Source organism: Myotis nattereri, assembly GCF_964212035.1.
Source record: "Myotis nattereri genome assembly, chromosome: 3".
NCBI classification, from domain to species: domain Eukaryota; kingdom Metazoa; phylum Chordata; class Mammalia; order Chiroptera; family Vespertilionidae; genus Myotis; species Myotis nattereri.
This window is the reverse complement of record NC_138077.1, coordinates 70,161,185-70,176,322: the sequence shown is the minus strand read 5'-3', so window position 1 is coordinate 70,176,322 and position 15,138 is coordinate 70,161,185. Positions and strand designations below refer to the sequence as shown.

Below are 15,138 nucleotides of genomic sequence, written 5' to 3'. Positions count from 1 at the left end.
TTCCTATTTTGAACCTCTCTGGTTTCCTGGTATTAAGGACCCCACCCTCACCCTTACCCTCAGGCTCAACCAGGTTGGCTGTGCTCTCCTTTTTGTCTCTGCCTTTTGCTCTCCCCTCCACAGAGCTGCTACTAACAGCTTTTCTTGGGAAATTCTGTCCCACAAGACTAATTAGAAAAGCAGACATTTTTATGGCCTTCTAAAAAGTATCTTTTTTTTGTAGGTTTAGATAGTAAATGTACTGAGGGAAACAGACTGTTAAAAACAAAACAAGACAGGAAAATGCTAAACTGAGCAAAACACTCTAAGATATCAAAAATCACAAATGTAGGAAGTAAACAGAGATGCCGACTCTACTTCGACCGTGTGGAAAAGGGTAAGGATGATGTCATGTCCAAAATGAACCAAGTGGAGGGAAGGAACATTTCACACACCTGAAAGGGCTCTAACTACTCTCTTAACCATGTGACAAGCAAGAACAAATCTGGCCAACAATAGTGAGTCTTACAGAACACGGTGCCCTCTGCATAGCACACAACCAGCCACAATCTTCATGCCTTGAGGCAGGGGTCCTCAAACTTTTTAAAAAGGGGGCCAGTTTACTGTCCCTCAGACCATTGGAGGGCCGGACTATAGTTTATTGTATTTGCATGTGGCCCGCGGGCCATAGTTTGAGGACCCCTGCCTTGAGGGATTTAAAATCTAGTTAACACAAGGAATAATGTTAGACACGATGAAAAACAGAGCAGTACAGGAGGGGAAAAAAGAGAGAGAAGACAAGAAATCTGTTTTCACTGGTGAAATGTAAGAAAACATACTACTGCTGGTTGAGGCAAAAGAGAAGACTGGTAAATGAGGAACTCATTTTGTTCCAATTAAAGCCTCATGTTCTGTACAATTCTCTTTCTACTGAGCATTTTTATAAAACTACAAAAATTCAAGCTAGTGTAGAAAAGATCTGATTTATTAATGCATTTAGCTTTCAGAATGTTCAGTTGATAATAGCATGATCATTTCAAGCACTAAAGATTCTACGTGTTCATTAGGGAGATGGTTTCTGGGAAATTTTAATTTTCTATTGATGGCTAATTATAGAAGTAGATGTACTTTAAAGTCTTAGTATACTCAATCAGATTATCTCCTTTTTTATCAAGTGTAACTCATCAATATGAATAGTAATGATCCACTTAGATGAAGAACAAAAAATAGTACAGTTAAAAAAAAAAAGAAAATGATGATACACAGTGATATATCCAAACTCTGCTGCAACACAACCAGACATGTCTCTTGAGGTCTCATAGTGAGGATGGACACACACACACACACACACACACACACACACACACTTTCATAAGTATACATGTGTCTATATTCCCGTGTGTGTGTGTGTGTATATATATATATATATATACCTATGTATGTGTGTACATGTACAGTGTTGAGGAGCATGAGATTCCAAATCAGGGAGCAGGAGGCTAAACCCAGCCCTGTCCTTAGCTGTACAATTTTCTCTGAGACGTTGAGTGTGTTACTCAGTTTCTCTAAGCTTCAGTTTCCTTATCCATAAAAAAGTTGAAAGTAATACCAATCTTATAAGTTTGTGGAAATAAAAAGCAAACATATACAAAGCACTTGGGTCAATGCCTAAAATATTGTAATGGTTTAAAAATTATAGCTATTAATGATCAAGAAAGCCTGTCACAATCATTGGTCATGTGGTCACATCCATACTTTAATAATATGCACACATTTATTCACATATACAAAGGCTCATACATATGTTATTGCATACTACAATGTCTCAGTGACCAAAGGACATGCATGAATGTTAGAACTAGTAAGAAAGAAACCAGGATTCAAATATATGGCTACCCAATTCAGTGCTGAGAATTTACATATTACTTCTGATCAAATAGGGACAGAAGGTAAGAAACCGGTTGGAGAATCTGTTCTTCAGGGACTGTGCTACAGGCTATTGCCATTTGAGACTGACATCCGTCTGTATCACTGGAGAAGTGGTCTTTTTCAGCCTCTGAATATGTATCCGACACTGAGGTCTGGCCTGCACCTGCCTCTTTCCCAGGCTGGTGTCAGCTTGCCAGCCCAGTCACTATGGTAGATTTGGTGGCCAGAACTTAGTACTCAGAAATGCAGCACACTAGCTTCATTTATAGGTTAACAGCTTGTCTCTGGATCCCTAGTATCATTAATAAAATGTGTCTTGGTGCAAAGTCCAAGGTAGATCCACCTACGTAGAAGCAAGAGTGCTTCCTCCTTTCTCCTACAGCAGGATAGCTGTTGGGAATGTGCTTCTAAAGGACCGTACGTGGGGACTTCATAGCCATATAGGCACAGCTCCACAGCCCTGGATTCTGCCACAGAAGTTTCCATAAATTTGCAGGGCAACTGCAGGACAGAGTCCCTGTCTTTATATACAACCAACCTCTACCTTTCTTTTTCTTCCTATCTGCTATTCTTTGCTAAGTCTCTTCTCCAGGAATATTCTATCAGTCACTCATCAGAAAGTCAAAGTAACTGTCCAAAGGAAAAACAATCTTCCAGCTAGGGCATGCTGTGTGGCCTCCTTGGCTGAAAGCCTCTTACCACACAGTCTCCTCATAGTCTGCAAACCCCAACAAAACCAACCGGCTGCACTAATGTAGTGGTGCTACTGCTCCTGCCCCCCACCCTCTCACATGACACCTATTTAGAGCATTCTTCTGCATACTAACTTGGCTTGATCGTAAAGCCCCCTCCCATCATGGGTCCCTATTTGGAAAAACTGAATCCTGGGCTTTACCCACTCTGTCTCTCCATCCTTTGAGAATTGAGATTCAAATATCTAAGTTCTTCATTAACCATGGGCACAAATTTAACATTCTACACCAAGCCAAAAAGTAAAATTATTTCCCTCAGGAAGTTTAGTATTAAAGCTAAAAAAAAAAGACACTTTTTAGAGGGTCATACAAATATCATGAGGAATATTAATAATAAATATGGAAGGAAGGAAGGAAGGAAGGAAGGAAGGAAGGAAGGAAGGAAGGAAGGAAGGAAATTATTTTAGTAAGGCCAACTCAGTAAGAATTACTCATTGTACCTGAGAGAGGACTGATGTCCACCATATTGCTGGACCATGTAACAACAAGCATTTAGCAACTGTAGTTCTATTTCAAGGGACATTTAACCCATGATCTAGCTAAGTCAGTGTAGTTAGGAGACAAATCTTAAAGTCAATTGGACTAAATTTTCTCATTATAACCACTTAATAAGGAAAAAAATCAGGAGTTGTCACTTCTAAGAAATTTTAACAAAGCATGTGGAAATATGTTAGTAAATATCTTTACCATAAATTAGATGTCAGTTTTCTTACTGTTTCCTTGACAGATGGGCTCTGAGAAGACTTTGTCAGCAAAGAACCAACTTCACAGCCACTACTCACAGCAACTCTGGCTCTGTGTCCAGAACCTGGACCAAAGTCTTGCACTGGAATGCTGGGCAAAAACAGCCGAGATTTATCATTTGAAAGTAGGAATCACATTAGATACTAATAACCTCAGAAACATCAATATATGACAAATAAAATGTGAGTATATACCAAATAAAGTAAGGACATATGTGTGATGCTGAAAACTCATTTATATAGTTATATTAAATCAATTCCCACATAGAAGAATTACTATTTATTCCTGAAAAATCTTGTTCCAAGGTTTGTGGGTGGTCACAATTAAATAAAATCAGTGGTGATTTATTATTAACAACAGTAGTCATATACCATTTGTCTCTTATTTGGTGAAAGAGGCTTTAAACTAAAGTTCTAGGTTAGCCTGTGGGTGGGGGAGGTACATATAGAAAGAAAACAAAGCAGGGGCAAAGTCAATTGAAAAAAAACTTTAGTCAAATCTGGAGGAAGGAGAATGTTCCAGGTGAAGTGTAATGATTCTGGGACAGAAACAAGGTAGGGCTAGTCAAAGGGGAGTGAGGAGGCCAGAGCTGTTGAGGTGGAGTGAGGACAGCACTGGCCATGGAGGGGGAGCTGGAATTATTCCAAGCAGAGCAGGCACTACCATTGAGGGGTTTCTTGCATGGGTGTAAGGTGATCTGATATGTGTTTTAAACACATAACTGGCCGCAGCATGGAGAATACACACAATGAGGATGCATAAAGTAGTGCTGAATGTTAATAAAACCCAAAGCTTTCAGTGTGGTGGAAACAAGAAAAGTCAAAGGCTGTGCAATATAGGAAATAAAGCAGGTTGGGCAGGTGTGGAACAAATCATGCAGGGTTGTGTCTGTCAATTAATGGATTACTGTGATCACTTTCACAATTGAGATGACATAAATTAAAAAGAGTTCTATATCTTTATATTTTCACTAGAGGCCTGGCACACGAAATACATATATGGGTATGGTCCCTAGGCCTGGCCTGTGATCAGGGTCATCTTCCCTGGCTGCATGCAGCTGGCGCCCACCCCCCCCCCTTGGTTCCCCATTTGCCATTGGGCAATTGGAGCCTGATGGCCAGGGGAAGGGATCGAGAAGTCGGCCTTCCTGCCTGCTTGCTGGCCCCGCCCCCACTGTGGGTTGCCCTCTGTGGGGGCCTTGGCCTGGTGCCACCTGCATCCCCTGCCACTCACCCCAGTTCCCTGTTCACCATTGGGCAATCAGAGCCTGCTGACTGGGGGAAGGGACCAAGAGGTGGTCAGTGCACCTCACAGTGACTGGTTGAGCGGTCTTCTATTGTCAACCTTTCTTTGGCATTAAATATATTAACTTCAGCCATATTTCATTTAAGATGAAGAACATTATAATGCTTAATTGTCTGTTAAAAACACTTGTACAATGTCTGAATGCCCATTAACCATAACTTCCTTTATGCTGAAATTTTACTAAAGAGAAATCCTTCAATTTTTTTATTTTTTTTTTATCATTTTTGGCATGCTGCAGATTTATGCTGGTGGTAGGGGTGGAGGGTAAAATGCACTACCCTAGAGCACAGGGATTCCTCTCTGAGCTTTTGTTCCTTCTTTGGCCAAATAACAACAGTCCCTGCCTCACAGAGCTGTGCTGAGGATTAAACAAGAAATACAAAGAATCTGTCTCAATGCCTCCTGTTATGAAACAACACACACACACACACACACACACACACACACACATATACACACACACAATGTATTTTAGTTTTTGGATGGATTTTAAATTTTAACTTAAATCTTAATAAAACTCTAGGTTAAAGCATTATCCATAAAATGGCCTCACAACACTGGGTGTGGGGGGAATAACATCATTTCATCACTCAACAAATATTACAGAGTGCCCACTTTCAGTCAGGAGCTATTCAGGACTCTAAGGACACACAGGTGAACAAGACAGCCTCTGTTCTCCTGCAGTGAGTTAGTGTTGAGTGAAAAATATATAGAAAATAAGCAAGTTAGAATGTAAAACATTAAAAGAGACAGAAACAATGAGATAGATATTTAAAAATAGTAATCAGTAGGGGAGGCCAGGGGATTGTCAAGGGCAGAGGAAAAAAAAGGACACATATGTAATACCATTTGTAATACTTTAAGCAATAAAACAAACAAACGAAAAAAAATAGTAATCAGTGCTCTAGAAAAAATAGAACAGGATGATATGGTTTGACAGTGTGCCTTGTCAGAAGTGGGGTGGCCTATTTTAGATGGAGTCATCAGGGAATGCCTCTCAGAGGCTTGGAGTTATGCAGAAGAAAACACATGGCCCGTCCTTAATAAAGGCCATATGCAATGGAAGACTGACATTCAGACAGACAATTCCACTTGACCGGGAAGCACTGCTCACCACTGTGGGTCAGACCATCCTATATAATAAAAGGCTAATATGCAAATCAACCAAACAGCAGAATGACTGGTCGCTATGACACACAGGGGGCAGACGCTTGATGCAGGAGCTGCCCCCTAGTGGTCTGCTCTCCCACAGGGGGAGCACCGCTCAGCCAAAAGCTGGGCTCACGGCTGGCAAGAGCAGCAAAGGTGGCAGGAGCCTTTCCCTCTTCCACAGCAATGCTAAGGACCCCTCGGGGGATGTCCGCCTGCTGACTTAGGCCTGCTTCCCGCCCCCCAGGGATCCCGGACTGTGAGAGGATGCAGGCCAGACTGAGGAACCCTCCCCTTGCCCCCAGTGCATGAATGTTGGGCACTAGGCCTCTAGGAATAAATAATTATTGAAACTGAATGATGTAATATGATCATTGCAAGAGGCTCTGTGAATACCTTTGTGGTCAGCGGACCCCAAAGGAGAGAACACTCAAACTGAGAGTTGAATGAAATTTGACTGGTGTACATGTTTCAGAGGACATTCAAACAAAGGAAGTAATGTGGACAAAAAAATGGAGGTATGTGATAAAACAGAACTATAAGCAATTCAGAAACCTGGGAAACAAAGTGAGGGCTAAAGAGAGAGGGCCAGGAATGAAGGGTACCTGTGTCAGGCTCAGGACTTGATCATTTATCTTCACAGTGACAGGACTGTGAAAGGCTTTTGAGTAGAAGAGTGAATGATGGGATGTGAGTGTTAGAGCGACTACTGTTTAGTAAGTGTGGAACATAAAAGCTCCTCTGTCTTTTCTTGCACTTTATTCAAGGAGCTCCTATGCAAAAACAGCAGGTGGGGGTAGGAGAGGTGGATTGAGAGACACCCGGTCTGAATGTCTGAAAAGCAGCTTCAATAGGTTTGTAGTAGAGTGAGGATAAGAGTTTTCTTCCTGGAAAACATTCTCTTCATTCTATTAGGTATCCAAAATATTTTACTTGAGAAGTCTCATGTCAAGAAGACTCTAGCATGCAATGATTATAATTGCATACATGCATGACAATTAGATAATAAGCCACACAAAGTATGGGTTCATGATTTCATAGTTATACCTTATATATGCAACATTTTCCATTCTTGGACCACATTACCGTAATTTGAATTAGTTGCCTGCTGTGAGTAGGAAGGTAAGCCTGTTTCATTTTATTATTCCCAGTCCTCACAAAAGAAAATGAAAAGGTTTGGAAGAAAAGTAAGAAATTTAGTGCATTCTATTCTTTCTTGTCTCCTTTGTAAAATTTGGTTCCAATCCTAATTGCTTTTCTTGTTACTATTATTTTCTCTCTTTTTTTGTTGAAACATTGATAATCACTTCTCAATAGTGTAATTTCACTCACTCGGATTTATATAATTGCGGTACACTCACCTTTTCCAGCTAGGTAATGAAGAGTTTCTTGTTATTTCTGCAATGTCACTGCACAGCTCCTGTTTTTCTTCAAAAGGACATAAACAAAATGAAGTCAGTCACTTTTTGATGACCACATAATAAACTGAAAGAAGTACTATCAGTTCATTAACTACCTGTATGCAATTTGGCTTTGTATTCAAACTACCTTTTGTAAAACTGCACCAGTATGTCCTCAAGGCAGTACATAATAACCTTTTTAACAAAGTGTATATAGTATATGTAATACCCAAGGGCCTCTCTAACTTGTTTTTTCATGATTTCTTTGTAGTGATGCTCACTGTCTGCTATTGCTGTGCTTGGGGTAACTTAACTGGGGCTGTTCAGATTCCCTGTTCTCACTAACCTCTGCCGTGACAACCACCTGTCTTCCCTTAGCATCCTTCTCTGTTCCATTTTGGGTTCAGATTCAAAGATGTCCTGACAGATCCCAATCAGAAATGTGTCTCGATAGAGAGTGCAACTTTAAAGCAGGAAGAGACCTAGAGTTACCTAATCAGCCATCTCACTCAGAGAACCTCAGAACTGCAGGTTCAGAGAAGTCAGTGACTTGTTTACAGTCCACAGAGAAGTAGAAATGCTTCAACCCCCTTGGATTGGTGTTAAGAGTTTTGGGGGACAGTACAAGAAATAAATCAACGTGTCCTTCCACCTATCTCTAGAATTCTTTGTGATATCTGTCCAAATAGCTAGTTATCAAATAAACCCTTAGCAAGAAGTTTAGGATCATCAAAGGCCATGAGGAACAGGACAGAACAAGGAAAGTTTAGATGGTGGGTAAATGGCTGAGGCTCTGCTGACTCCCTTAAGGAAACGTGAGAGGATAGAGGTTGTCCAAGCACACTGAAGGTGCTATTGATTTTGCTCACCAACTTGCATGCAAAGTGAAGTTTTTTAATCCAACAGCCAACTAATCCATAATTACAGTCACTTGAAAATATTTCACAATTTGTTTCTTCTAAATCCAGGGTGATTGTTGGAAATTAAATATTAATTTTAGGGTCAAAATTGTATTAACAATTTTTCTGTTACAATTGGGAAACCCAACAGGCACATACTTGAAGGTCTCTTAATAGTTTAAAACTTCTGTAAAAGATTGGCTTTAAAATTTAGAGTTCCTTACAAAACAAATCCTGATTGTAAATATCAAATTATCCTAATTAAGATGGAAAAGAAAAAGTGTGTTTCTTAGGGACCTCACTAATGAGTTCAAATATGAAGATGGGAATGAATGGGTGATTAGGTTACCTAAGCGACAAAGTATGAAGGGAGAGCTTACAACCAAATGCGGACACAAAATGATGGCATGGGTCAACACAAAAATGATTGTGAATAGTGAAGCCAAAATGAGCTGAGACTTGCTAATGAGACAATAATAAGATGACAATGAAAATAATGTACTTACTGCTTAGGTCTAATGGTATAATATTAAAGTAAAAGAGAGAATACATAGTAAAAGAATTAATGGAGACTAAGAAAATAAAATTTCCTGAGTCCAGCTTGTTCCCAGCTTCTCTCCCCAGGGAATTTGTCTTTAAATTGAATAACATAAGATGGCAACTTTATGTTTAAAAGTAAGTTCACGTCTCTCACCTGAGACAAATTAGACCCCAAAGACATGAAGGAACTAATAAATGTGATCACTCTTGCTGATCTCAGAGGAACCATGATAAGCAGGAAAAGGATTAAATGATTGAAAATAGGGGAATGCCATTATAATTTTCAAAACAGATTCTGAAAATTATAGACCTGACATCAATCCTCAGCAAATTATGAAACAGAATTCAATGAGAAGGGTAACGTAAGTCTAGTGTTGGATGTTTCAGTCAGTGTGGCAGTAGTGCTGGGGGCTCGATTCTCAGACAGGAGGTATCTTTCTGCCCCTTCAAAACACATGCAGTTGGTGGCTGTTTACTCTTCCCTCCTCCCGCTTCTGAAATGACAAGCTTAATTTTTTTACATCCAAACTGCTACCAAAGTTGTGACCTATGTCCCACAGAAGTTGTGTCACACAGTCATATTGAAAACAAACATTATAGCTCATATATATAAACTGAATTCTATTTTTTACCTTTTTTCATAAGGGGAACTTCCTTTTTTTCATGTTTCAAGAAAACATTGTCGTCACTTTGATCTAAAATCTGAAAAACAAGCTCTTTATTTAAAGCTGTACAAAAACATAGGACGTAGCATTGGGTGCAAAAACGACCTTGAACATCAGTGCCCGCATCAAAGGAGAGACCACAGCATTGCCCAAAGTACAGTTTTACGTGTATGTTATGAAGGGTGACAATCACACGTGTTGTAGGAAATTATTGTGGCATGCATCACCACGATGAGTGCATTATAAACTGTCATATTTACTTCTATCATTTCTTTAAAGGGATGTTTACATTCTACCCATCTTTGCACAGATATTTTCAAAAATCCATTATCTTGCATAGGTGTAATAATGACTGCAACAAATGAGCCAAGTATTTGATTCACCAGGAGCAACAAAGGATCCTCTGCTATTTGGAAGAGGATCATCACATCTCCCGTTGGTACAGAGCAAGCAGAGTATTAGCTAAACAGCAGTGCAATGAAAACTCTGGGGAGGTTGGAGCCTGGGGTCTGAGGCCCCAAAGCATGATGGGGAATAAGATGGGGATGGGGATGGTGAGGGAAGACACACCTTACCTTTTGACAGAATACAAGAAAATCTGTCTAAAAGGCGCTATAAAGCCTTAATGTGTTAAATGCAAGGGCCAGGTGTGTTGGTGGCACCTGAGTGAGCAGATGTGTATGTGTGATGCTGGGAGTGGGGGGCACAGCGGGGGTGGGAGACCTGGGGGGTGGCATATAGAAGCCAGGTCATCACTTCGGGAATCCTCCATGACCCATTCAGCAAGGCTCACACAAAACAAACTTACATTTTTGGAATGTATTTCTTTGGGAGAGGGTGAGAGAGTTCATGTCTTTTAGAAAAATAGACCTAGAATGCTCCCCACATTATGTATTTTTGTGAATCCGTGAGAAGGGGGGAACAGGCAGTAGAAAAGAAAAATGGCAAAGGCAGAGGTAAAGCAAAGCTCCCATCCGCTGCTTGATCTGAAGACGCCTGAACACACACCAAGACACAACCATGCTCCCTTCCATTGCCTGGTGGAAGGTGGAGCTGTCGGTTTTCTGAGCTCGCCCACTGTGGATGTGTTTCTATCTCACGCCTCTCCACCATGCTGAACAAACGTGGGAGGCGGAGGCTCTCAACCCGCCTTCTCTCCCTTCCCAGGAAACGCATGCGTGTCAGAAAGCAGGTGAAATGGGCACACATGCAGCCTAGCAGCGACAGAACTGAGGCTGTCCAGCATCACCGCTTTCTAGCTTACCCAAATCCAGGGGAAGAAACCCTTGTAGGCAGAGGAAAATAAATAAAACTGACGCTAAGCTACTTTTGTGTGTTTAAAATATTTGTGTACTTATACTGTAAATAAATTCATGCTCCGGGAAGTAAATAAAATACATGTATTTTTAAAAGTTCATTTTGCGAAATGGCCTTAAAATGTATCTTGTTTATTTCTGATATATCATAAAATTTAAAGGTTTCTTTTTTTATTTATTTATTCCTTAAAGTATTACAAAGTAAAGGTTTCTTTTGATGTGCTGATATTTAAGGAAAATCTATATACTTTGTTAAGTGTTTCTCACTTTGAAGTAAATATGTTTTGACCAGTATATAAGCCACATGAACTCTTTCCCACAACGGTCAGCAGCAACCACAAGATAAGCTTACAAGAGGAACTATATAATGCCTTAAGTTATAACCACTTTGTTATCATCTATGATGATCCTGCTTAGGATGTGTTCCATTTTCTTTAATGAAAATCTTTCTTATGATTAAAAACAGATAAGATGGAAGCAGCTAAGATGAATAAAAATGACAGTACTCCCAGCTAGGAACTTCTGTTGCTGGTGCTATTAACACAGTTTCATAAAATTATTTTTGCATTTCATTGTTTAGTCCTCTGCTTTGAGCTCTGCCTCTTGAAGGCTGATTTCATGAAGATCAGATATGTCCCTTTTCCCAAAAAAATGTTACTTATACAAAGATCTGCCATCTTTATCGCAAGAATGAGTTCCTTCTTTTCCTTTCTAGTGTTTTCTTTATTCTTTACCGTAGGAATGTTTAAAAGATTTTGGATGAATAATTCACAGCCTACAGTATTTTCTTTTACATGACACAATGTAAATCTCTGAGTTCCTGGATGCTCCCTTCTATGACAATGTGCTGTGGCTTTGAAGGTCCGAATGTCTTCCAGCTGAGACAAGGAGACAGGCAGGTAGCTGTCTTCATGAATACTATTTGTGTACTTTGCTATTTATAAAGCTCTTTCATATATATTACTCCATTACAGGAATGTCTGCAGCCTGTATGCTTACCTCTGCAGTTTAGGGATATTGTTTTCCTAAAATTTCACTCAGTCATGAAATAGATAACACCTCCCACACAGTAAATGAGATTATAGTTAAGTCTGAACAAGGGGCTTTCAATACCTTAATTAAAATTACATTAACAATGAGCAGAGTGGAATTGTCAGTCCCCAAGGGATGCAATGGACTGGCATCATAGCCAAACCTCAATTTTGTGAAGTATCTGTTTAACAGGATAAATACATCATAAATAAGTTAGGGAAAGAACAAAAGAACACACCACAGTCAGCTGTGTAACCCTTACCTGATTCAACTGATGTTAAGGAAGCTTAAGGACTGATTGGTTTTACTTTGCCTGGTTTCTTTCCTTCTATTTCTTTGTGCCTCAACCCTCTACCCCAAGCATTTATCATCATCGAGGACCCATGGAGGCTCCCAGACCAGTAAATGCCTTTCTGTCAAACGCAAAGACCCTTTCTGTTTTCACTCTTCCATAGTTAACATTGTGTTCTAGGCTCCTCCCTTTCTGTCATTAATTTATTCAATAAAATCGATCCCCAGTCTGGTCAGATACTGTTACAGTGAAGAGACAAAGTACTGCCTTTTTGGAGCTTATTTTCTAGTGAAGGGGGAAAAAAGATATGAACTCAATAAAAAAGATAGATATGTAATACAATATCAGGTAATGTAAATTCTGTGAAGAAAAGCAACGCAGGCTCGAGAAAGGTACGTCATTACGGAGCCCAGCTGCTTCTGGGCCTCTCTGTTCTCATTCCACGCCCTCATTTCTCCTCACTAGACACTTTGCCAAGCATCCAAGGAGCCTCCTCTCGAAAGGTTATTAATGTACTAGGGGCCCGGTGCATGAAATTCGTGCACTGGGTGTGTGTGTGGGGGGGGGGAGAGTGTCCCTCAGCCCAGCCTGCCCCCTCTCACATACTGGGAGCCCTCAGGCGTTGACCCCCATCACCCTCCGATCGCCTGATCGGCCCCTTGCCCAGACCTGACGCCTCCGCCAGAGGTGTCAGGCTTGGACAGGGGACCCCCCTGTCCCCCCGATCACTGGCTCTGGCCCCCGCCCAGGCCTGAGGCCTCTGGCCCAGGAATCATGCCTGGGCAGGGGACCCCCATCTCCCTCTGATCGCTTGCTCCACCCCCCGCCCAAGCCTGATGCCTCTGACTCAGGCTTCAGGCCTGGGCAAGGGGACCATCATATCCCCCCAATCCCCGGCTCCGCCCCCCACTCAGGCCTGATGCCTCAGCCAGAGGAGTTGACCCTCATCACCCTCCGATCACCAATCACCGGATCGGCCCCTTGACCAGGCCTGAGGCCTCCAGCAGAGGTGTCAGGCCTGGGCAGGGGATCCCCAGCTCCCCGCGGTTGCAGGCTCCGCCCCTGCCCAGGCCTAACGCCTCTGGCCTAGGCGTCCGGCCCAGGCAGCGGGGACCAGCAGTGGCAGCGGGGGGCGCCGTGATTGTGGGCTTCGCTTTAGGCCCAGGCAAGGGACCCCTAGCTCCTGGGACTGCCAGCTTCGACCGTGCCCAGCTCCCATCGCTGGCTCCACCCCTACTTCCTGCTATCACTGGCCAGGGCGGCAAAGGCGCCTGATTCTCCGATCATGGCTGGGGGGCAGGGCAAAGGCGGCCCCAGGGCCGCCTTTGCCCTGCCCCCCAGCTCTTAGCTCCCCCCTGGGTTTCTGATCACTGTCAGTGGCAGGGGGCTTCTTCCTGCTTTCCCTTTCGCCTCCCTGCATTGTGCCTACATATGCAAATTAGCCGCCATCTTGTTGGCAGTTAACTGCCAATCTTAGTTGGCAGTTAATTTGCATATAGCCCTGATTAGCCAATGAAAACGGTATCGCCGTACGCCAATTACCATTTTTCTCTTTTATTAGTGTAGATTTGCTGTTATATGTTTGTTCTCCTAATTTCCTTCTAGTCTTTCCTCAAACATCCCCTCTTGATACAAAATTGAACCTCACCGTCACCACTACTGCTGGCACTTCCTATCTGCTGCTTCTGCTTTATTTTGCTCCTTAGTACTTATCATTACCTGCCATGCAACCTATTTTACTTATTTATCTTGTCCATTGTCTGATTGTCCCACTAAGAAGGGAAGCACCATGAGGACAGGGAGAATTGTCCATTTTTTTCATGCTGCATCCCCACCGTCTAGGACAGTACCTGACTCTTAACATACTCATAGAATTAAAAAAAAAAGTTTCTGCTCTTTCTACTACTGCTTCATTATCACATTTCATAACATGAAGAATCAATTCTTTAGACAAAATCTCCATGATTGAATATTCTTTCTCAAAACCTTCCTAGAGCTCCTGATGGCTCACTACCTCAAGTACAAACTCTTTATTTGGCTTTCAAAGCTCTTGTTGCCCTGGCCAGGTAGCTCAGTTTGTTGGAGCATCATCCCATACATCAAAAGGCCATGGGTTTGATTCCAGGTCAGGGACATACCTACCGAGGTTGTGGGTTTGATCCCTGGTAGGGCACATATGGGAGGCAACCAATCAATGTTTCTCTCTCATATCAATTTTTCTTTCTCCCTTCCTCTCTCTCTAAAAAATCAATAAGAACATATCCTTGGGTAGAGATTTAAAAAACAAAACAAAACTCTTCCCAATGAAATTCTAAGTTGTCTAGACATAACTCCCTTCTCTCTCCCTCTTCCTCCCTGCCCCACAGGGTCACTCTCTAGCTCTCCCTTTTCTTTCACAAGCAATTTCACTCTCTCAATTTTAATTCTTTACCCCCATCTTCTGGCCCATCCAATGGACGCTGAATTTGTTCTCTTTAGAATTACAGAAGGGGATTAAAACAATATTTCTCTTAACACATAAAAATTATTTTCATTCTGTCACAAATCATCCCACTCATTCACATAACAACCTTGAGAGTAGGTAATAATTTATTATTCCCATTATATAGATAAGAAAACAGAAGACTGTACCTCATAGGGAATATAATAAGTAATCCTATATAATAAAGAGCTAATATACTAATTAGACCAAATAGCAGAACGACCGTCCAGACATCCTTCCGGATGACCATATGGATGACCTTCTGGATGAAGCCGGGCTGCGAGGGACTATGAGGGCTGGTCGGGGCTGCGAGGGCCGAGCCCCTTGCACGAATTTTGTGCATCGGGCCTCTAGTATTGTAATAACTATGTACAGTGCCAGGTGGGTACTGGAAATATGGGGGGCAGACACTTTATAAAGTATATGACTGTCTAATCACTATGTTGTACACCTGAAACTAACACAATATTGAATATTAGCTGTAGTTAAAAAATAAGTAAAAACTCAATTGCATTAAAGACCTAAAAATGAAAGTCAAAACTATAAAATTATATGCAAAAAGAAAACAGAAGATCCAAAGTTGATACCACTGACAAGTGGCATGTAGGTCTGTACTTGAACCTGGGTTGGTCTCTCAGTGTGTGGAGCCTGACTCAT

At 41.6% G+C, this 15,138-nt stretch overlaps 1 protein-coding gene across 1 annotated transcript in view; it reads right to left on the bottom strand.

Annotated features, from left to right (window-relative positions):
• MORC1 (MORC family CW-type zinc finger 1) overlaps window positions 1-15,138 on the bottom strand; it is a gene marked incomplete at both ends in the record, with an annotated part of 149,745 nt that overhangs the window by 16,531 nt on the left and 118,076 nt on the right. The window contains 3 exons of the mRNA XM_081085997.1: window positions 3,345-3,491; window positions 7,217-7,283; window positions 9,327-9,396. Coding sequence (XP_080942123.1) covers window positions 3,345-3,491; window positions 7,217-7,283; window positions 9,327-9,396 — 284 coding nt within the window. The remainder of the gene's footprint in view (window positions 1-3,344; window positions 3,492-7,216; window positions 7,284-9,326; window positions 9,397-15,138) is intronic.